We start from the raw sequence: 23,141 nt of genomic DNA on the forward strand, positions 1-23,141 counted from the left end.
ACACTTCCGTCAGCTTAGAAATTTAACTAAAAAGGCAGTAATATCTGACAAAAAGAAATTCTACCTCGAACTACAACAAAATCATCTTAACAATTCTAAACTTTTCTGGTCTTCAGTCAATAAAGTTCTCTCCCCAGGAACCTCTAAAACACCTTCCCCAATTAATGCTGACCCGGATACCCCTCAACAAACTGCAGATGCTTTTAACTCTTTCTTCACTGAAACTATACAAGCTCTAGCTAAACAACTAAATGCCAACAACTTCTGCCCACCAAGTAATCAAACTAACTCCTCCTTTAAATTCTCTCTACAACCTATCTCTACATCTTGCATTTACAGACTCCTTCTCAAACTAAAACCTTGCACCCCCTCTGCTGAAAAGCTCCCTTCGCTATTTCTTCAAAAGGCTGCCAAGGTCATCTCATACCCTATATCGATTCTCATAAATAGGACCATCAAAGAAGAAATCATCCCCGATATCTGGAAGGCCTCTCATATCATCCCACTTCATAAAGGTGGAAACTCCACTGACTACTCTAACTATAGACCTATTGCTCTCCTCTCACCCTTGGCTAAAATTACGGAGAAATGTATCCATCATCAACTTGTACAATATCTCTCTCTTCACAGCATTATAGCAAACTGTCAACATGGCTTTAGACCACATCATAGTACTACTACTGCCTTGCTTTCCTTTGTAGACACTATTAATCAGAACCGTAACAACAACTTACTCTCTTCGGCCATTTTCATTGACCTCTCTAAAGCATTCAATATGGTCAACCACAGTCTATTAATTAAGACTCTTGAATCTCTCTCTTTTGATTCCCCAACCATTAAATGGTTTAATTCCTATCTCACAAACAGAAAACAAGCAGTTCTCTGAGATAACCACATTTCTTCTTTTTTGCCTGTTTCTATCGGAGTTCCACAAGGCTCTATCCTTGGCCCACTTCTCTTTTCCCTCTTCATTAATGATCTTCAAACAATAATCCCTCAAGCAACATGCATTCAATATGCCGATGATTCTACGCTCATCTGCTCAGCATCTTCCACTCCAGAACTTATCTCTCTTACCCAAAAAGTTTTTAATACCGTAGAAACATGGTTCTCCAGTCGACTCCTCTTACTAAATGCCAAAAAAACTAAACTTCTTCTCTTTACCCCCACTTCCAGGACCTCCCCCTTAAACTTCACTATCTCCTCCAACAGTGCCACTGTTATCTCACCTGACTCTACTACTAAACTATTAGGTATTACCATTGATAATAATCTCTCTTTCGACCAACATATTAACATCTCCATTAAACTAGTCAACAGAAAAATAGGATCCTTGTATCGAATTAGATCATTTCTTACACCATCTACTAGAACTAGGATTGCTCACTCCCATCTTATTTCTACTCTTCTTTATGCTTCACCCATCTTTACCAACCTCAAGAAAAACAACCTTAACAAATTGGCAACCTGTTACAATAACATTGCCCGCTTCACTACCGGTAACCCTTACAGAACCCATCATTGTCTTAACCTGAAACTACTAGGCTGGCTGGAAATTCAAAACTATCTGGCTATCAATCAACTCATTCTGGCCCATAAAATACTGTACCAACCAAATAACACTCCTATACTCTCCCAACTCATGATCCCCTATAACAATCTAAACTCTCTCCGCTCCTCTAGTAAACTCTTGACTAGGTCTATAAAATCTAATAACACTGCTGGTGACTCCCTATTCACCAATTCTGTAGGTACAAAATGGAATGTATTACCTACTAACTTAACAATGATTTCCTCTTTGCCTCTTTTCAAACAAAATATTAAACTGCACTTCCAAAATCACTGTCTTTGTTCCTGTTGTAAACCTGATTAACTTTCCACTAGTACTGCTTACCTTAAACTATCTCTCTTACTTCTTGTTTCACTCTATTCTCCACCTGGCTTTCTTTTCTCCCCTTTCATCCTCTCCTTGCTTCTTTACCTGTTAACTATCTTAACTTGCTCTCTTCTCATCAAACCCCTTCCTATTCCTATTTCCTTACCTAACACTTATTACTCTACTTTTGTTTACCTCCTATCTTTATATCTTTATCTGACAAGTATTTTTATCCTGTATAATGTTACTTTGAATTTCTCTGTGTGTGGTAGTAATTAATTCATGTTGTACTAATTTATTTGAAGAGTTTTGAAGAGTTTTGCAGTTTTTGTTATTACTAAACTGTGTACTAATTGTTTTATTGTTATGTATGTTGATTTTTTACGTATGTATTAATTTTTACCTCTGTGGAGCTTTTCTCCTCGGGCCTCTACTGGAAATGGAAATATCTTCAGCTAGACTAGCCCGGTCAACAAATGTAAAAATAAAAAAAAAAAAAAAAAAATTAGGAGCTGTCACTAAATCTCACACTGACACAAATGTTCTCCAGGAGGGGCTAACACAGACAAACAACTGGTGTCACAATCATGGACTAAAACTAAATGCCAAGAAATGCATAATAGTATGCTTTGAGAAGTCATCCATCCCTGGTATCTATCATATTGACAACACACCCCTTACAGCTGACCCTGTAGTTAGGAACTTAGGGACACACACAGATACTAATCTAGCCTTTGATTTATTTATTTACTTATTTATTTCAGTTTGATGACCGGGGAAGTCCACTGGGCCTAGAAGAGCCCATTTTCAGTGGAGGCCCAGGGAGAAAAGCTCCAGTAACAAATAAATTACAAAGCAAAAATGCAAGTTACATCATGTGTCTACAGTGGTGAGGACATCATTCTACGTTGCACAACTTATAAACAAAGGTATGGCATTTAGGTCCAGGGAGGTCATTGTTCCACTGTGTTGGGCATTCATCAGACCTATCATTGAGTACAATGCCCCCCTTTGGTATGTTGGTATGTACCTAACCAGGCATATCCAACCACTGGAACATCCACAGAGGTTCCTCACTAAAAGAATACAGGGCATAAGTAATATGTCCTATGCAGACCGCCTCAAGGCCCTATCCCTGTATTCTGTCTCCTACAGGCTTTTGTGGGGAGACCAATGCCTGGCATACAGTGCATTGTCAGACCCCACTCTGATGGACCTCCTGCACAGCCGCAAAACAAACAATACCAGAATTACCTGTTCTAAAGACTTAAATCTTGCCTGTGATATAAATAGGACCTGCTGGAGAGAGAGGTTTGTATCCCAGAGACTACCCCATACATGGAACAGGCTCCCCACCCATGTGAAGCAAAGTTCCTCCCTAATCCAATTCAACTGCAACTTGCACAATTGGATGGGAAAATGGAAATTCATCCCTGGCTTGGCACCTATGTCTCTGATGCAAACAGGTAACCTGTAAATGGTTCATCTCCCAGGCCCATGCTAACACTTATCAAGGGTATCAGAACTCATCACAGATTTGGGATGCATAGCTAGGTTTAAAAAGGCCCTTGTGGTTGTTAGCCTAATAAACACCTATGAACCATCTAGAAGAGGCTTCCTTCACACTACAACAATGGATTGTTAACAGATATCATCCTACATATTTGATCTTTTTCTATATCAGTTTTGGTTGCCAATGAAATTCTTGGTTTACCATCTACCCTCCCTACCAGAGCCCCCTATGTCAAGCTTACTCTCCAGACCAGGGGTTGCTGTGGGAAATTAAAGCAGACCTAACTGTCCCCAGGTCGGGGAACTACACAGTGATACAAGTGCAGCATTATTCTTGGTGCTTTACTGAAGATGTTGGTGTTTTTTCCTCATCTCCATCATCGGACAGCACTTATCCTAAAATGCTGAGGTAGGCATTACAGTACTGGCCCTGATTGATTGATTTCATGAGCACAGGTAAGAGGGGGCCCTGACTGAATGCTTACACAAATAGAGGTAAGATGGGCAACATATCTTGACAGCAAACTGCTGCACTGACTGTTCACAGACAGGTGCCCACACAGTAGTAGACTCACCTCTGGCCCTCCCATCAGGTACTTCTTTCTATGTACAGATGCCAACTACTGAGCTAAACATTGCTTGGAAGGAGTGATGCACTGTCCGGACAACATAAGGCTGTTGGCCCTCTTTTCTCATAAATATCACATAATGGGAAGGCCTTTTTAAAACCCTGTATGGGTGGAAGCACCCTCACCCCCATCCTGACGAGCATCTCTACCAGCCACAGACACTGCTTTAACCCAGGGCCACCTCTGGAACACTGCGTTATCCCTCCACACCACAACCTACAAGATTTTTCCATGATGTACGATTTATATAACTAAAAATTCTGTCATTTAAACCACTAGCTGACAACTTTTTCTATTACTTAACAATCAGCTTGATTTCTTCGGTGTCAACTGTTTTGTGTATTGATTCATTTTTCACCCAGGTTAAGCGGGCTGATTAAAAAGGACCTTTTGGCCATGCCGTTGCTTGTTGCAGCTTCTGAAGAAATAAAGGCATACCTCTCTACCTCTTGCAGTAAGAAAAATGTGGACAAAGCTTAAAATAATTGGGGGAGAGCAAATGTCCCAAAATAGGAACTGATTTTAAATATTGGTCTTATAAACCTGTTGCTAGAATAACACATTTTGCGTTACCATGCATTTTCTAAGCGATACAAAGTCTGAAACTCAAATATATGTCAATATTTAGTGACTTTAATCCTGCCAGAAAAAAAAAACACAAATTTTATGCGGAACAGATGAAAAATATGAGGTGAAGTCTGGATAGCTGAGAGTTATGCATAAAGGGCAATCACTGGTACAAATGTGCATTAATTCACCAGTAGCTACAGGACTGCCACGGACAGTGGTCATTTAGCAGAGAAACAGGCGTGGCCTTCAGAATACTGGCAATCAAGGTTACAGGGTCAAAGCAAAAACCACAGCATCACTGTTTTCCAACAGCGTCTTCCAAACAAAGATGCAGGGAGAAAAACAGAGGATGCAAATCCCTTAGCCTCACAGGCTTTCTTCCATTAAAGAAGTGACAGACTAAATGTTGAAAAAGTGTCATTTTAGGATAATTAGTTCAGAGGTTAAAGAAATGCTACATTCTTCGACTTCAGCATGTCCCTAGGTTTAAAAAAGTGTTTTTTTTTAATGCAGGGGCATAATAAGCAACCTCAAAACAATCTAGTTATTCTGCAATTGATTTTTTTTCAGGCTAAAATCAGACAACCCTTCCATCTATTACTTTTTTCTGGATGTGACTAATAACTTAATTGTAAGCCAGGATCCAAAGTGGGGGGGTTAACATTACTTCAGCAGAAATGCAACCTTAACATAAATAATAGTCTCACAAGGCAACCCCATCTCTGCTTCCAGTCAAAACTGGATTTTACTTAAAATCAATACCACTAGCAAAACATACCATGTAGCTGTAGCCTATCTTCCATCTCAAGCCTTAACAAAATAATTCCAGTCACTCACTCAGATACTCTCATGTGCTCAGAATTACAGAACCCTGTGTTTGGTGACTTCAGTCTTAACGTATGAGGACATATTCAAAATGACATCTCAGATTTGCTAGCAGACCTCAACCTTATGCAGCTAGTCATCCAACCTGCCGGTCCCAACATGAAATCTTTGAAAAATTCTTCTTCTTCTAGACTTAGTGAATACAAGCAATCCCTCCACAACATTCATAATCTCCATACACATTCTCCTAGCAATTACCAGACTCAACTAACCAAAACCAGTGGATGACACATGAACAAAAAAATCTTCTAAAACTTATGGATAATGCCTGGCATGCCAGGAAACACAACCCCGATAACCCTCACACATCAACACTACATGCAACTACACAACCTAGCAAACATGATATCAGATGTCATAAATCCATCCTCCTCGAGTCGACACAAAACATCCTACTTAACAGGCCAAAACTTTTCTGGAAAGAAGTTAATCTCCTTACAGGTTGAAACAAATGTTCAGCATCTAACTCTGCCTTCATCCCATTTACTTCCATAGAATTCCTAAAATAATTCACAAATCTTCCTAACTTTCCTGAGAATTCTCAACCCCCGACACTGAACTACTTCTGCCTCCTTCCATTCCTCCCTTTTACATCAGACTAATAAATTGTAAGATATCCAGTCTCTGCTTAAGCAAATTCTGCCTCGATGCTCCCAGCAGACAGCCATCTGATACCCATGATTCATCATTCCCTTTTATATATATATATATATATATATATATATATATATATATATATCCTATGCCTTACACAAAAAAATCAAGCCAAATATCGGGAAACAAGCCTTAGTCAAACCCTTACCTACGGGAAGCACACCGACACCACCACATCATGTAAGATATCTGATAAACTAATTTAAACTAGTTGAATACATTAATAAATATAAACCACTACCTCACAGATAACATGGCTTTTGGACAGAACATAGTACTATGACAGCAATCTGAAACACTCAAGGACAAAGGTCTATTTACAGGGGCTTTTGATCTGGTATACACACCATTCCTTTCTCATGACCTTTATGCTAGAACTAGGCTTAAATCAGGAAGTAACCCTATGGTTCTACAACTACCTCTCCAGCAGATACTTTTCTGTCAAAGTTAGCGGTGTCACTTGCAAAGTCCCTTAATCAAAGGTATTCACCAGGAATCACTACTGGCAACATTACTTTTCTCCATATTTATCAGCACATTTTCTTGTGACCTATAGCCAGGGAATTGCTATGGCTAGGCTTGTACAGGCCCTAGGGCCGATAGCCTAGTACCAACCTATGAGCCTATGACATTCCTTAACACCCAGTCTTTCTGTACACTGATGACCCAATGACCTGGTACTATTCCACTCTGGTGGCTCACTAGTCTACCTTGAATAATCCCACCTCAACAAACTCAACCTAGATTTCTAACAAAAAGCACTTCTGAACCCCTCCCAAAATAAAAACCATGATTTCTGGCACAAATCATTGACTCAAACTCAAAACAGAGTGCACATCCAACAGCTTCTTTAATCTGGCTCCACACACTAAGCACTTTCACCATACAAATGGCATCTTCAGATGCCATTTGTATGGTGAAAGTGCTTAGTGTGTGGAGCCGGATTAAAGAAGCTGTTGGATGTACACTCTGTTTCGTGTTTCCTTTTACATTTTACAAGTGACCTACCCATTGGGTAATCGTTTTGTCATTGACTCAGATTCACTATCTCCTTGTATATCAGATCTACAGATAATACACACATTGAAAATGTCTCTTCCTTTAAATACCATGGAATTTGGCTAAACTCATCTTTCTTTCCTTTCAAATACACATAGATATAAATAGAATAAAACTAAATAACTTCCTATTCTGGGCCAGACAAATATTTTACTTTCTATCCTGTGCTATGAGATCAGCCGTAGGTAAACTCTGTTACATCTTGAATATGGCATATCAGTTATAGCCCCTGACACAAAAACGAACAAAAATTATTCAAACTCTTTATGATGAAATTTGCAGCTTTATCACTCCCTCTAGCAGACAAGAACACCAGTGACAGCTCAACCATAACAAAAGACAAATGTTTTCCTGTCAGTTATATTACAGATTATTTACTGGCCTTTCGCTTATTTAAAATTCTGCGCTTAGAATCCTTTAGCTGTCAAGCTCTACCCAAAAACACCCTTCTGCAATCTCTAAAACCAGAAGCACAGTAGGACAGAGTTTGAAACACTATATTCCAAACTTCAATGTACTAGACATAGATTCTTTGCTCCAAGCCCAAAAGTTTGGAAATCTCTTTCACCCCCTCTCAGAGTAATTACCTATTTTCCAACATTCAGAACTGAGTTGAAATCCTACCTGTTCACCCAAGGAGAATGTAACAGCTTGCAAACAAGACACATAACTTAACACACCTCCCACCCTCTATAAACAAATTGACTATCACATAGGTTCATAGGTAAGCACTAGGTTAACTGCCCTTGCAGGCCATTTTAAACTTGGCCAGTTTCTCTCTTTGTGCTCAAATTAACCTGCCCCATTTGGTTAGCGACTGGCCTTATCCACTCCATAGTCAAAAATTATATATTACCCCTAATGAGAATAACTGGGATCACATCATAAATAATTTGTGGGGACCCATGCAAGGGATAAAGAATTTAGGAGCATTTTCTGTCCTTTAGAAGTACAAGGGTCAGTCCTGGAGTAATTTGTTTCCCATCCATGAACATTAGTTTATGTGGATTGGAAGTCTGTTCCACATCAGTAGCATCCTCTGCAGGATACACCTGTCCCTCCAAAATATTCTGTTGATGTCGCAGAAGAGGTTTAGATCCCTTGGCCAAGTATTTCTGATGCCATTTGATTCACTGAAGTGCAGTAAATCCATCAGTATTGGGTTGTAGCTTGCCCTGTATGCTAAACAGGTCACCTATTAGCAGTCTGCAGGTTACAGAGTACAGTGACAGGGCTTTAAGTTGGTCCATGTAGGACATGTTGTTTAGGCCTTGTATACATTTAGTAACATATCTCTGTGGATGCTCCGGTTGTTGCATGTGTCTGCACAGATACGTGACAAAGGGGGCATTATACCTACTGACTGGCCTAATGACAGCAGAGTAAAGGGGGACAATTACATTCCTAGATGTAGACAAAACCCCTTTGTTTATAAGCTGTACAATATAGAAGGGCTTTCTTATAACAACTGACACATGTTGGTCAAAAGTTAGGTCCTTGTCTATCAAAGTTCCCAATTTCAGTATTAGTGGGTCAGGTCATAGAGGCATATTGTCAGTGTGGTAGTTCCATGGGGTACGTGACTTCCCAAAGGGTACAATAATGCATTTTTTTGTCATTTAGTTTCAGTCCATGATTTTGGCACCAGTTATTTATTTGGGACAAACCTACCTGCAAAATGAAAGTTATTTGGGGATTCAATGACTGCTCCTAGCTTACAGTCATCTGCAAACTTAGCGAGGCATAGCCCTTTGGCATTGGCTTTTACATCAGAAATGTAGATGACAAACAAGAGAAGTCCCAGCACAGAACCCTGGGGGACTCCAGTCGTAACTGGTCTCTCTGTGGAGGTAACTTCCCCTATTTTTATTTCCTCCATCCGATCTGTTAGCCAGTTAACAAATCCAGTCGATGACATAGGGTTTATGCCCAGTTTATTTAGCTTTTTTACCCCACTGAATATGGAATTGTGTACCATTTGGCCTTCACCAGTTGCTTTGGTGCTCTTTTAAAAAAAAAAATGCATTGACAAATCCAAACTGAGATGGGTCCACTGTTTGGAGGCTCTCAATGTCCTGATTGATTAGTTATATGACAAGTCTTTCCATGACTTTGCATAGGAGGTGAGTCAGACTTCTGGATCCATAATTGCTTGGGTCTGTGCACGTCTTCCGTTTTGCAGGGGAACGACTGCCAGTGTTCTCCATTCACTTGACACAAAACCTGCATGGAGGTGGAGGCTGAACAGCATGGAGGCAGAGACTGAACACTGTTTTTAGAGGTGTGGCTAAATCATGCTTCATGGTATTCAACATGCATCCACACATATTGTCAAGACCCACTGATGCAATACTTTTAGCTTTTGATACCACTTTTAGGACTTGCTCTTTTGTGGTAGCTGGAGGTTAAATAGTTTCAGGTTTATCTTGAGAGATAGGCAGACAAAGACAGAAGGACATATAATGCTTACCTTCCTGTAGACGTTTGCTAAATCTCTTTAACCACTTTACCTTCCCACCTCCTTCCTTTACTCCTACCCTTTTTCCACTTCCTTTTATATTGTAAGTACATCAATACTGAAATAACTGTTATTGGATGGTGCAGCGGTTGCATTGCCGCCTCACAAGAGGTTCTTGAGTTCAATTCTTGGCTGGAGTGCCTTCTGTGTGGAGTCTGCATGTCCTCCCTGCATTCATATGGGTTTCATCCTGGTGCTCCGGTTTCCTCCCACATTACAAATACAAGCGTCTAGAACATTTCTCCCTGGGCCTCTGCTAAAAATTGGCTTTTTCCAAGTCAGACTTTCCCGATAAGCAATTATTTTAAATAAATAAAATAAATAAATAAATAGTCTACACTGGGCTGAGACTGAAATTGGTCCACTGAGATCATGGCTCTACCCCAATCAACAAAACTAAAACTAAAATAAAATGTATTTGGCAATTCACCCCACTGAGCACAAGTGGCCTTTTTCTGGGACAACCCAGGTGGGCTGTTGGCAAAGTGATTTGTTTAAGTCACACACTTTTCAGCTGGCAATGGAATCAAACCCAGAACTACAGGATAAAGTCTGTTAACTAACTGCCTTAACCTGCTGAGCTAAACTGCCAGAGCAATATAAATATGTCTGTATGTCAGTTTAATATAGAAAACAAAAGGATAAACGAGTTTACTATATCACTGGACTTCAGAAAGGGAGTAGTAAGAAAATGAGTGGTTTCTACAAAAGAAGTACAATGCAGAAAGCAATCTGGGGTTTCTCATTAAAAGCAACACACAGAAATTACCTTACGGTAGCCATGGCATGGCAACAGAGAAGTACCAAACCACACCTCTGAGTGTTCTTCATGCATTTAACAGGGGGGGGGGTCTGTTCCTTGCAGTAATTTTTAACACGCACTTGTGCATACATGTGAATGAATTTGAGTTTGTGTCAGAGAAAAAGAGTCCTAAATAAACAATTTAAAACTGTGGGTTTGCAAACATGTTACCAGTTGCTCACCATTGATACTGCATTAAAAGTAATCCACGTGAAAACTCTTCCACTATCCACTTTTTTGTCTTGTTTCCAGCGTGTAAAGAGTTCACTAGGGAGCCATCAGCTTTACATCCCAAACCATGGGACATAATTGGTCATCAGACAGCTGCAGTCATTTTCAGGCTTAAGTATGTGTAGTATATGTGACAAAGGACAGATGGTCATGTGATAATTGCTTTATTTGGCTTTCACGGTTTGTAGGTCACTGGGTAATGAGTTAATTTAGCATACGTGGCTTGCAGGTCATTAAGATATAGGTTAATGTGGTACACATGGACATCAGGAGATCACTGAGTAATTGACTCATTTGGCACATACACTTGCAGGAAGTAACCAAGTAATCAGGTCTTTTGGCATATGTGGATAGCTGTTTCAGTTGGCAGTGGAACACACAGTTTGAAGGAGGTCACCAGAAAATCAGTTTATTTGGCCCATGTGGTTGATAAGCATCTACAAAAGTGGTTTGTTTGACATATATGATTTGCAGGTAATCAGTTATTTTGGCTGAAATGCTTTGCAGGAAGTCAGTGGATAATCAGTTCATTTGGTATGTATGGTCTGCAGCAGGCCGATGGGTAGAAAGGTTTCAGAAATGCATTGTGTGTAGGTCAGTGGGGAAATTGCTTCCACTGACATGCACTGCTTGCCTTGAACATCATCTTCTATTAGTACGGTCCTCAAACCACATGGTCTTTGGCTTGAGACCTAGACAGTATGTGCCACTATGCACTGTCCAGTCAGTAATGATGTGGAATCCACACCAAAAGTTATGACAACAGGAACATGCCTCTTCACAAAGCTGCCTCTGCAAAAATTCACATACCCGTCAAGAACTAGGATGTGATCTACGGCCCCTGGTAGCAAATATGGAACATCACATGAGAGCAGAGGGCCCCTGTATCACTAGGCCAGCATGCCTTAGTGTTTACAGAAGCAGTACCAGTTTTCCAATAATTAACACCAAGTTTGACTTGGTGTTTAATAGCCACTTGCTTCAGCATCTTTACGTCGGTCTGACATGGCACAGATACCATCCTTGTTTTTGAAAACCCCTTGTACAGCTGAAGGTAGGAGTGTTTTTTGGAACCTGTGCCCCAGATATTTTAAATTATCTTCTACGTTGTCCTCTTTCCATATATTATGCAGTTCCTCTTCCTATGAGGGGAAAAAGAAAACAAAATATAAGTATGCATAACTGAACCATTATAGTGAAACAACATAATTTCATTCTATTTACAACAGAGAGACAGGTTACACAGGTGACATAAATAAGCACATAACTACAGCGATTCTAAAAATGAAACCACTCCAAAATGCATGCCCTGCTGAATAATGCATGTTATACTGCTTGGCATAGAAATCTTAGTGCTTTCAGCAATTCTGTACCAGCAAAGTTACTGCTCCAAGGCAGCCTATAGAAACAGTGAAGATAACATGGTCACACAAAATCTTGAAAGCAAGTTTAGTTATTATTTCCAGAAAAGATATAGGCATAGTGGCACAGTGTGACTTTCCAGAAAAGTAATACAGCAACACCTTTAAATAATCTCAGCAAGACTGCTGTCATAGCTGTAGAAGTACTGCTTCTGGAAAGACCTCTGTGGAAGTTGGCACACAGTTAAAGCTGTGAGCTGTAGTTCCTGTGGTATGGAGTTTGAGTCCCTCAGCCCTAATTTGACTACTATATGACCTTGAGCAAGTCACTTAACAAGACAGTGCTTCCAGCTCACCCCTAAAAAGGGACTGCGTGCCCAGTGGGCCTACCTGTTATTTATTTATTTATTATTATAGAGGTAAAATCCTAACAAGACTCCTGGCACAGCACCTGAATCAGTGCTCCTTAGCCCACTACAGCAAGTATTAGCATTCTCAGCAAGGCCACTGGAAAAGCTGTGGATTCACAGTTAGTGCTTCTAGCAAGAGCACTGAAATACACATAGATAGTTTGGTATCTGCATCAACCTATGGCCTTTTGACAAAGTGCTCCATGTCCATGCTAGGTCTGGGTCTACCAGCCCCCTCCAAAGACTTACTCTAGTTTGGCTGGGGCCAGCTGTAGAAACTAAGAGCATCCCGGGTGCCTTGGTGTTCACCATTCTGCCATTCCGTTTTTTTGTTATGCCACACCCAGTACTCTTTGCTCCCTCTGCAATGTCTGTGATATGTTCGAGGGGTGGGCAATACACCTCTACGATGGCTGATATGTTTGAGGGGTGGGCATATGATGGGATGGTGCATACACCTCTGTGATGTCTGTGATATGTTCGACCAGTGGGCATATGATGGGATGGTACATACATCTCTGTGATGTCTGTGATATATTCGAGCAGTGGGCATACGATGGGATGGTGCATATATCTCTGTGATGTCTGTGATATGTTCAATCGGTGGGCATACGATGGGATGGTGCATAAACCTCTGTGATGTCTGTGATATGTTCGAGCGGTGGGCATATGACGGGATGGTGCATACACCTCTGTGATGTTTGTGATATGTTCAAGCGGTGAGCATATGATGGGATGGTGCATACACCTCTGTGATGTCTGTGATATGTTCGAGTGGTGAGCATACGATGGGATGGTGCATACACCTCTGTGAGGTATGTGATATGTTCAACCGGTGGGCATACGATGGAATGGTGCATACACATCTGTGATGTCTGTGATATGTTCAAGCAGTGGGCATACGATGGGATGATGCATACACCTTTGCGATGTCTGTGATATGTTCGAGTGGTGGGCATATGATGGGATGGTGCTGCGATGTCTGTGATATGTTCGAGCGGTGGGTATATGATGGGATGGTGCATACACCTCTGTGATGTCTGTGATATGTTCGAGCGGTGGGCATACGATGGGATGGTGCATACACTTCTGTGATATGTTTGAGCGGTGGGCACATGATGTGATGGTGCATACACCTCTACGATGTCTGTGATATGTTCGACCAGTGGGCATATGATGGGATGGTGCATACACCTCTGTGATGTCTGTGATATGTTCGAGCAGTGGGCATATGATGGTATGGTGCATACACCTCTGTGATGTCTGTGCTGTGATATGTTCGAGCGGTGGGCATATGATGGGATAGTGCATACACCTCTGCGATGTCTGTGATATGCTCGAGCAGTGGGCATATGATGGGATGGTGCATACACCTCTGTGATGTCTGTGATATGTTCGAGTGGTGGGCATATAATGGGATGGTGCATACACCTCTGTGATGTCTGTGATATGTTCTAGCGGTGGGAATATGATGGGATGGTGCATACACCTTTGCAATGTCTGTGATATGTTCGAGTGGTGGGCATATAATGGGATGGTGCTGTGATATGTTCGAGCGGTGGGTATATGATGGGATGGTGCATACACCTCTGTGATGTCTGTGATATGTTCGAGCGGTGGGCATACGATGGGATGGTGCATACACCTCTGTGATATGTTTGAGCGGTGGGCATATGATGTGATGGTGCATACACCTCTACGATGTCTGTGATATGTTCGACCAGTGGGCATATGATGGGATGGTGCATACACCTCTGTGATGTCTGTGATATGTTCGAGCAGTGGGCATATGATGGTATGGTGCATACACCTCTGGGATGTCTGTGCTGTGATATGTTTGAGCGGTGGGCATATGATGGGATAGTGCATACACCTCTGCGATGTCTGTGATATGCTCGAGCAGTGGGCATATGATGGGATGGTGCATACACCTCTGTGATGTCTGTGATATGTTCGAGTGGTGGGCATATAATGGGATGGTGCATACACCTCTGTGATGTCTGTGATATGTTCGAGTGGTGGGCATACAATAGAATGATGCATACACCTCTACGATGTCTGTGATATGTTCGAGCAGTGGGCAAACGATGGGATGGTGCATACACCTCTGTGATGTCTGTGATATTTTCGAGTGGTGGGCATACGATGGTATGGTGCATACAACTCTGTGATGTCTGTGATATGTTCGAGTGGTGGGCATATGATAGAATGGTGCATACACTTCTGCGATATCTGTGATATGTTCGAGCAGTGGGCATACGATGGGATGGTGCATACACCTCTGCGATGTCTGTGATATGTTCGAGCGGTGGGAATACGATGGGATGGTGCATACACCTCTGTGATGTCTGTGATATGTTCGAGCGGTGGGATTATGATGGGATGGTGCATACACCTCTGTGATGTCTGTGATATGTTCGAGCCGTGGGCATACGATGGGATGGTGCATACACCTCTGTGATGTCTGTGATATGTTCGAGCGGTGGGATTATGATGGGATGGTGCATACACCTCTGTGATGTCTGTGATATGTTCGAACAGTGGGCACATGATGAGATGGTGCATACACCTCTGTGATGTCTGTGATATGTTCGAGCAGTGGGCTTATGATGGGATGGTAATGTGTACTGCCCTGTTTCATGGCAGCTCAGCCACACCCATCAGTCTTACTCCTCCCTGAACTATGACCTTGCAACTCAACACCCTGAGCCCCCAGCAGAGGTCACTGCAGGGAATGCCCCAATAATCAGCATGCCTTTGTCTGTCTTGCCTCCATGTCAGCTCCCTGAGATGCTAAGTAAACTTGGTACACTAGGCTGCAGTTAGCGCTTTATCCATCCATGCAACTGTAGCAGTTGAAATGCCTGTAGATCTACAGTAAGAACTCTTAGTAAGGCCCCTGATATCAGTGCATGTGCAGTTAGTACACCTAGCAAGGCACTTGGAACAGCTGTGGATGTATCATTAATACTCGCAGCAAAGCACTTGGAACAGCTGTGGATCTATCATTAATACTCTCAGCAAGGAACATGGAACAGCTGTGGCTGTATGGTTAACACTCTCAAGAAGGCACTTGGAACAGATGTGGATGCATGGTTAATATTCTTAAGAATGCATGTGCAGCTGCTCTGGATGTACAGTTAATAATCTTAACTAGACACTTGGAACTACTGTGGATGTACAGTTAATACTTTCAGCATTGTATTTGGAACTGCTGTAGGTGCATGATTAATACCCCAGCAAGGCTATTGGAACAGCTGTGGATGCATGGTTAATATAGCAAGGCACTTTTAATACCTTTGGATGTATGATTAATACCCTCAGAAAAGACACTTGGAACAGCTGTGGATGTATAGTTAATACTCTCAGCAGGGCACTTGAAACAGCTGTGGAATTGTGGTTAATACTCTCAGCAAGGCTCTTGGAACAGCTGAAAATGTATGGTTAATACTGTCAGCATAGCACTTGGAACAGCTGCAGATGTTTGCTTAATACTCCCAGCAAGGTACTTGGAACTGCTGTGGATGTATGGTTAATAGTCCCAGAAAGCACTTGGAACAGCTGTGGATGTATGGTTAATACCCCCAGCAAGGCACTTGGAACAGCAGTGGAAGTATGGTTAATACTCGCAACAAGGTGCATGGATGTATGGTTACAAAACTCTCACCTTGGCACAGCTGTATGGTTATTACTGTCAGCAATGAACTCTGAACAGCTGTGAATTTCTGGCTAATGATCTCAGCAGTGTACTCATTTATTTATTTCATTTACTTATTTAACAATTGTTGACTGTGAAATTCCAACTAGGGCAGTGCCTATTTTCAGCACAGGCCCGGGAGAAACATTCCAGACACAGGTCTTTGGAATGTGGGAGGAAACTGGAGTACCCAGAGGAAACCTACACAAATTCTGGGAGGACATGCTGACTCTGCACAGAAGGCACCCCAGCTGATAATCGAACCACAGAAGCTCTTGCTGTGAGCCGACAAAATTAACCACTAAACCACTGTGCCGCCTGAGTGTTACATACTTGGAACAGCTGTGGATGTATGGCTAATAATCTGAACAAGGCACATGGAACAGCAGTGGATGTACGGTTAATTCTCGCAACAAGGCACTTGGAACAACTATGGATTGGACAATACTCTCAGAAAGGCATGTGAAACAGCTGTGGATGTACGGCTAATACTCTCAGCAAAGAATTTGAAATTGCTGCGGGTGCATGGTTAAGCTCAACAAGGTACCTAAACCTACTGTGGGCATATGGTTAATAATTGCAACAATGCACTTGGAACACCTATAGATGTATGGTTAACACTCTCAGAAAGGCATGTGGAACAGCTGTGGATGTCTGCCTAATACTCTCAGCAAATAACTTGAAATTGCTGTGGATGTATGGTTAAGCTCAACAAGGTACCTGAACCTGCTGTGGACGTATGGGTAATAATCTCAACAAGGGACTTGGAACAGCTGTGGCTGTATGGTTAATACTCTTAGAAAGGCATTTGAAACAGCTGTGGATGTATGCTTAACAATCTCAGTATGGCATTTGGAACAGCTGTGGCTATATTTCTAATACTGTCAGCAAGGCAGTTAGAACAGCAATGGATGTATGGTTAATACCCTTAGTGTCACAACTGGAACTGCTGAGGATGTATGGCTAATAGTTTCAGTAACAACCTTGAAATAGCTATGGATGCATGGTTAGTACTTTTGAGTGGCACTTGGAAATACTGAGGATGTGTGGTTAAAAGTTTCAGCAAGGCACTTGGAACTGCTGAGAATGTATAGTTAATACTCCCAAGCAAGGCACTTGGCATAGCTGTAGACTTATGATTTAACACTCTCAGTAAGGCACATGGAGCAGCTCTGGATTTACAGTTAATACTCTTAGATAGTTGCTTAAAACAGGTGTGGATGTATGCTCAATGCTCTTGGCAAGGCACATGCACCATCTCTGGATATATGATTAATACTCTCAGCAAGGAAACTGGAGCAGCTATGTATATATTGATAATACTCTCATCAAAGCACTTGGAGCAGCTGTGGATGTACAGTTAATACTCTGAGAGGTGCACTTGGAACTGTTGTGGATGCATGGTTAATACTCTCAGCAAGGCCACTGGAACAACTGCAGGTGCATGACTAACACTCAAAGGAATGTACTTGGAACAACTGTAGACGTATGTTTAATACTCTCAGCAAGGTCACTGGAACAACTGCAGGTGCATGGTTAACACTCAAAGGAATGTACTTGGAACAACTGTAGACGTATGGTTAATACTCTCAGCAAGGCCACTGGAACAACTGCAGGTGCATGACTAACACTCAAAGGAATGTACTTGGAACAACTGTAGACGTATGTTTAATGCTCTCAGCAAGGCACTTGGAACTGCTGTTTATTTACAGTTAGTCCTCCCAGAAATACTGATGGTGCAGGACTCCAGTTACTACTCTCAGCTAAGTCCAAGTATAATAGCAAAGTTAGTACTCCCAATAAAGTCCTTTCAAACTGCTGCAAAGTTAGTAATCTCAGGAAACACCTGGGGATAATCGTAGAGCTAGTACCTTGAGCAAAGATCAAGAAACAGTTACTGAACCCTCTGCAGACTTCTTAATACAAAGGTAAATTTACAGTTAGTACTCTTACCAAGGGTCACTGAACAGCATCAGATTTAAGAAACTGCCAGAAGACTCCTTGGAATATTAGTACAGTTACTACTCCCAGCAAGGATCATTACATTGTGGCACAGTTCCTAAATTTTCAGAAAGCTATGAGGTACACTAGCAGAGTTATTGCTTCTAGCAAGGGTCATTAGACATTAGTACAGTTACCAAACTCCCAGCAGGCCCCTTGATATAGCAGTACAGTTACCAAACTCCCAGCAGGCCTCCTGGTATAACAGTACAGTTACCAAACTCCCAGCAGGCCTCTTGGTATAACAGTACAGTTACCAAATTCCCAGCAGGCCCCATGGTATAGCAGTACAATTGCCAAACTCCCAGCAGGCCCCTTGGTATAGCAGTACAGTTGCCAAACTCCCAGCAGGCCCCACGGCATAGCAGTACAGTTATTAATCCCAGCAGTCCACTTGGTGTAGCAATACAGTTATTATTCCCAGCAGGCCCCCTGGTATAGCAGCACAATTATTACCCCAGCAAGCCCCTTGGTACAGCAGTAAAGTTACTACCCCCAGCAGGCCCCTTTGTATAGCTGTACAGTTATTACCCCCAGCAGGCCCCTTGGTATAGCTGTACAGTTATTACCCCCAGCAGCTCCCTTGGTATAGCTGTACAGGTATTACCTCCCAGCAGGCCCCTTGGTATATCTGTAGCAAGCCCTTCAGTATAGCTGTACATTTATTACCCCCAACAGGCCCCTTGGTATAGCTGTACAGGTATTACCCCCAGCACACCCCTTGGTACAGCTGTACAGGAATTACCCCCAGCAGGCCCCTTGGTATATCTGTAGCAGGCCTTTCAGTATAGCTGTACAGTTATTACTCCCAGCAGGCCCCTTGGCATAGCTGTACAGTTATTACCCCCAGCAGGCCCCTTGGTATAGCTGTACAGTTATTACTCCCAGCAGGCCCCCTTGGTATAGCTGTACAGTTATTACCCCCAGCAGGCCCCTTGGTATAGCTGTACAGTTATTACCCCAGCTGGCCCCTTGGTATAGCTGTACAGTTATTACACCCAGCAGGCCCCTCGGTATAGCTGCACAGTTATTGCCCCCAGCAGACCCCTTGGTATAGCAGTACAATTAGAGTTAGTACATCTGTGAGATAACTGCAGTATCACTGATTGTAATTTGGTGGCCTGTGTCTGATAACCAGCTTTGTGTACTTGAGAATAAGGATTATGTTCCATAGCAACAGTTCCCACCCCTTTCCTCAGGCAGGTGTCTACTGCCACATAGCAAAGCATGTCAGACTGATTCAATGCACTGTGACGCTGCTCTTAGACAGTGCATCTCAACACTGAGCCACCTGCACACTGACAGGTGAATGCAGGAGACGAATGCAGTACAACAAGTAACAGACCCTACAGCATCGTCAGCACCTGATAATGTACAGGTGACCTTCTATGAAACCCCTTAGATGACCTTCTATGAAACCCCTTCCCTTCCGTTTCATGCATAAAGCTTCAATCACAATATACAACACTGGGAAATATATGAAGGACAGGCAGATGATGAAGACGACACAAGTGTCATGTCAGCCAATGACAAGGGCAGAAAAATGAAGGAGGACTGCCCCACCCTCAGGAAGGAAAGGTAAAGGGTTGTATTGGTTATTTATTAGACTTGTAGCAGAGGACCAGTACAAATTAATGTACAAAAGCAGATAGGACAACAAAGGGGATGCAAGGAACTCCTGTCCAAAATATCATTCGAGTGGAAATGTTGAAGCTTCACAAATCATTGTTTCATTCTTCCTAATGATATATGAACACATGTAACCCAGCTGCGCCCCATGAACATTCCTTATTTGGTACGCAAACAAGCACTGCTGCTTTAACAAACTCTAAACACTAGTATTTGGTCTTGTATATCCAGGTTGAATGTTCTGTTATCACAAAGTTCCACAACCAAAGGGGCAGCAACTACCTATGCCACGGCCTTACAGCTCCACAACAAATCACATGATGCTATGCCACTGTTCTTGAATATGTGTCACCGCTGGAACCCCTGCAGCTGATGTGCTAATCCGGTGCAGGTAAGTAGGGTGTGTTCTGGGCCCACTACACACTAAATGCTTTCACTGCATATGCTTTTGCATCACTTCTCAAACCACATCATCAAACATTAGCTGAAAGTAAAGGACAGGAAATAATCAATCTGTGTAAGAGTCAACACATTTTTCTCCTTCTGCTACAGATATAGGAAAAGGACAGTTGTGAACAGATAATATATGGAATGCAAAAAGGTCCTCCCTACCATAATCTATAATCTTCCAAAAATATTGCAGCATTCAGTATTTTACAAAACGTGAGCTGGTTGTACTACAAGGTCATTGCAGCAGAGATTTACATTTTATGAAGTAGCAGTCTCCAGCCAAAAACAAACAGTTTTACCACCAAGAATGTTTGCTCGATCTTGAAATTGCTTGAGCTGTATTTCTAAAGTTGGTGTTGCATCAGAGGCTGTTTGCTTATGACACATTGAAGAAATGTACCTTCTTCTTTCAGCTTTTCCTGGTTAGGGGTCGCCACAGCACATCACCTGTCCACTCATGATTGGCAGTGGAGTTTTACGGTGTCGAGTTGGCACCCCATCCCCCAACCTTCCACTGAAGGCACACACATGCACACACTCACATCTAGGGCCAATTTGGAGTGTCCAATCCACCTACATGTATAAAGGTTTGAAAACATGCAATTTGGTGCTCACTAAAGTGGACAGAGTGGGAAATGGGAATAATAATTTAACTGATTTAAGAAAGATAACTGTTTCTCTAAACCGGAGTGACCGCGGGCTAATACCATATAAGGGAGGTGGAGGCATACAGGGCTAATGCTCCCACCCCCATCACTACCTCCAGGACAGTGTAGGTTGTAGATTCATTTCATTAGTTCCCACTTATATGTACTTGAGTTGTCAGATTTCTTGTTGAAATGCATTAGCTATTGTGTTTAGCACTTGCTCATATCTAGATAACACAGAGAGCCCTTACTGACAGCATTTTAAATCACGCTGTTTTACTATTTCCTCTCAGTTTGATCACCACAGTCTACAGTTAAGTTATGAAAGGAACAGGAGAGGTGAGAAGGGTGCAATGCGTAATGACAAAATTAAAGAAAGGTACTTACGTATTATCGCAACCAGATTTGTAACGCTGTCTTAACTCCTAATGTTTTCTTGAAAGGAGTGAATGTTTGAGTAAGAAGGTGTCTGTCGACTCCTACCGATAGGTTTGTTTTCTTGAAAGGAGTGAATGTTTGAGTAAGAAGGTGTCTGTCGACTCCTACCGATAGGTTTTGCCGGTTAAACATGAGCAGGAAGAAGAAACGGAAGCCGGACTTTGGCCGCCAACTGCGATATGGACAAATATTTCTTCATGCATGCATTTCTTTTTAAAGACAGAGTGTAGAACCATGTGCTCTATTACAATGACCACAGATTCAGGGCGACTGTGATCCTCTATGTGTTTTAATCAGGATCTGGAAAGTCAAGCTCCTTCTTAAGGCTTTTTGTGAAAGTGTACAAAATGCATGGTACTTTCCTAATAGTATCTTTGACATCCGTTGAACACCAATGTGGCTTTTCCGTTTTTCTGTTTGGCAGACCAAGCAGCTCAGTTTTCAGATTATTAGCCTCCAGTCTTGGAGTCCTGCTTTCTGCTGGTGTAAAGCACTCTGAACAGTAGGTTAACATCAGTCTTACACACAGCTATCCCGTCGAGGAGGATTTCAGTGTTGTTTTCTGTTTCAGAGTGAAAGTGATGAGATGCTGTGGAAAACTGAAGTTAACTTACCATTTCGATTTGTCGTTTACAACAGCACAAAGCATGACCGCAGACCTGAGGCTAATATCGAAGACTGAGCTGCTTGCTGAATTCACCACTTGACATCTTTAAAGCATGCTTCCCGCAAAGCCTAAAATTTTAACCCTTAATTGTCTTACAAACCACCACCAATATCCTAGAAGACTTAACAGTTCACCCTTTCCGATTACACTTATTTGTTGTAGTTTTAGTAAAAGACAAGAAAGTATAGCATGTCGCAAAATCTGGTTGTGATAATACGTAAGTACCTAAAGAAAGTATGAGAACAATAAACTCATGGTGGAGGTCAGAAAAAATGGCAGTTGGATAGGAAAATTCAGACTGATCTATTACCAGCTATCCTAACAATACAGATAAACAAGAAATTAATTCAGAGAACATGCCTGTGAAGCGTATTTGTTAATGAACATCCATGGAAAAGTAAATGAGAAGAAAGGAAGAAAAAAGGAGACTATAACTATGATGGGAAAATACTTTAAATATTAACAGGACAATCCAGTGTTAACCATACATCCATGATGGGGAAACCATGGGCAAAAGGGTCCAAAAAAGTAAAAAGGGTAAATGTATGCTGCATATTCACACACTTCCATAAAACATACCCTTCAACCTGTAGACAGTGAAAATGGGTACAAAGGCTCTTGAAAAAAAAGCGCATCCATTCAAAGATTTAGACATCGTATTAACATAAAATGTGATTACCAAATAGCACATACCTCTTCCGGCTTATTGTTGGAAAGTGGGATATTACCCCAAAACACAGGTTTAAAAACAGTGCACGACAAAAGCACATTATCAAACAGACTGTGTAAAATCTGTTGAGTTAAATAGACTGCACTGCACAATTCTACCACAAAATGTCATTTATTTTTGCTTCTGAAAAAGGAAGATATACAATGTGTTTCTTCTATCTTTAATTCAGTGGTGTCACGAGTACATTGGTCATGTAGTGTCGTTTTCTGTGTACTAGACAGCTTGGAAAATCACATATGATGAAGAGGATTCAGAAAATTGTCTGAAGGGGTAAGCCAAGCCTAAAAATAGAAGCATACCTCCAAAATAGGTACATCATGCAGGAAGGGACAAATCAGGCCTGAAAATAAGGTTATGCCAAAACAGGGACAGTTA

The 23,141-nt window shown here is 41.8% G+C and overlaps 1 protein-coding gene across 2 annotated transcripts in view; it reads right to left on the bottom strand.

Annotated features, from left to right (window-relative positions):
- Positions 1-9,991: 9,991 nt before the first annotated feature.
- The window catches only part of LOC122799642 (glutathione hydrolase 5 proenzyme-like), a 739,199-nt gene continuing 726,049 nt past the window's right edge, over positions 9,992-23,141 (bottom strand). For both annotated transcript variants that reach the window (XM_044068836.1, XM_044068835.1), the window contains exon 12: positions 9,992-11,878. In XM_044068836.1, coding sequence (XP_043924771.1) covers positions 11,702-11,878 — 177 coding nt within the window. In that variant the 3' untranslated portion in view covers positions 9,992-11,701. The remainder of the gene's footprint in view (positions 11,879-23,141) is intronic.

This window comes from Protopterus annectens, chromosome 4.part0 (genome assembly GCF_019279795.1).
Source record: "Protopterus annectens isolate FY-2018-M chromosome 4.part0, PAN1.0, whole genome shotgun sequence".
NCBI classification, from domain to species: domain Eukaryota; kingdom Metazoa; phylum Chordata; order Ceratodontiformes; family Protopteridae; genus Protopterus; species Protopterus annectens.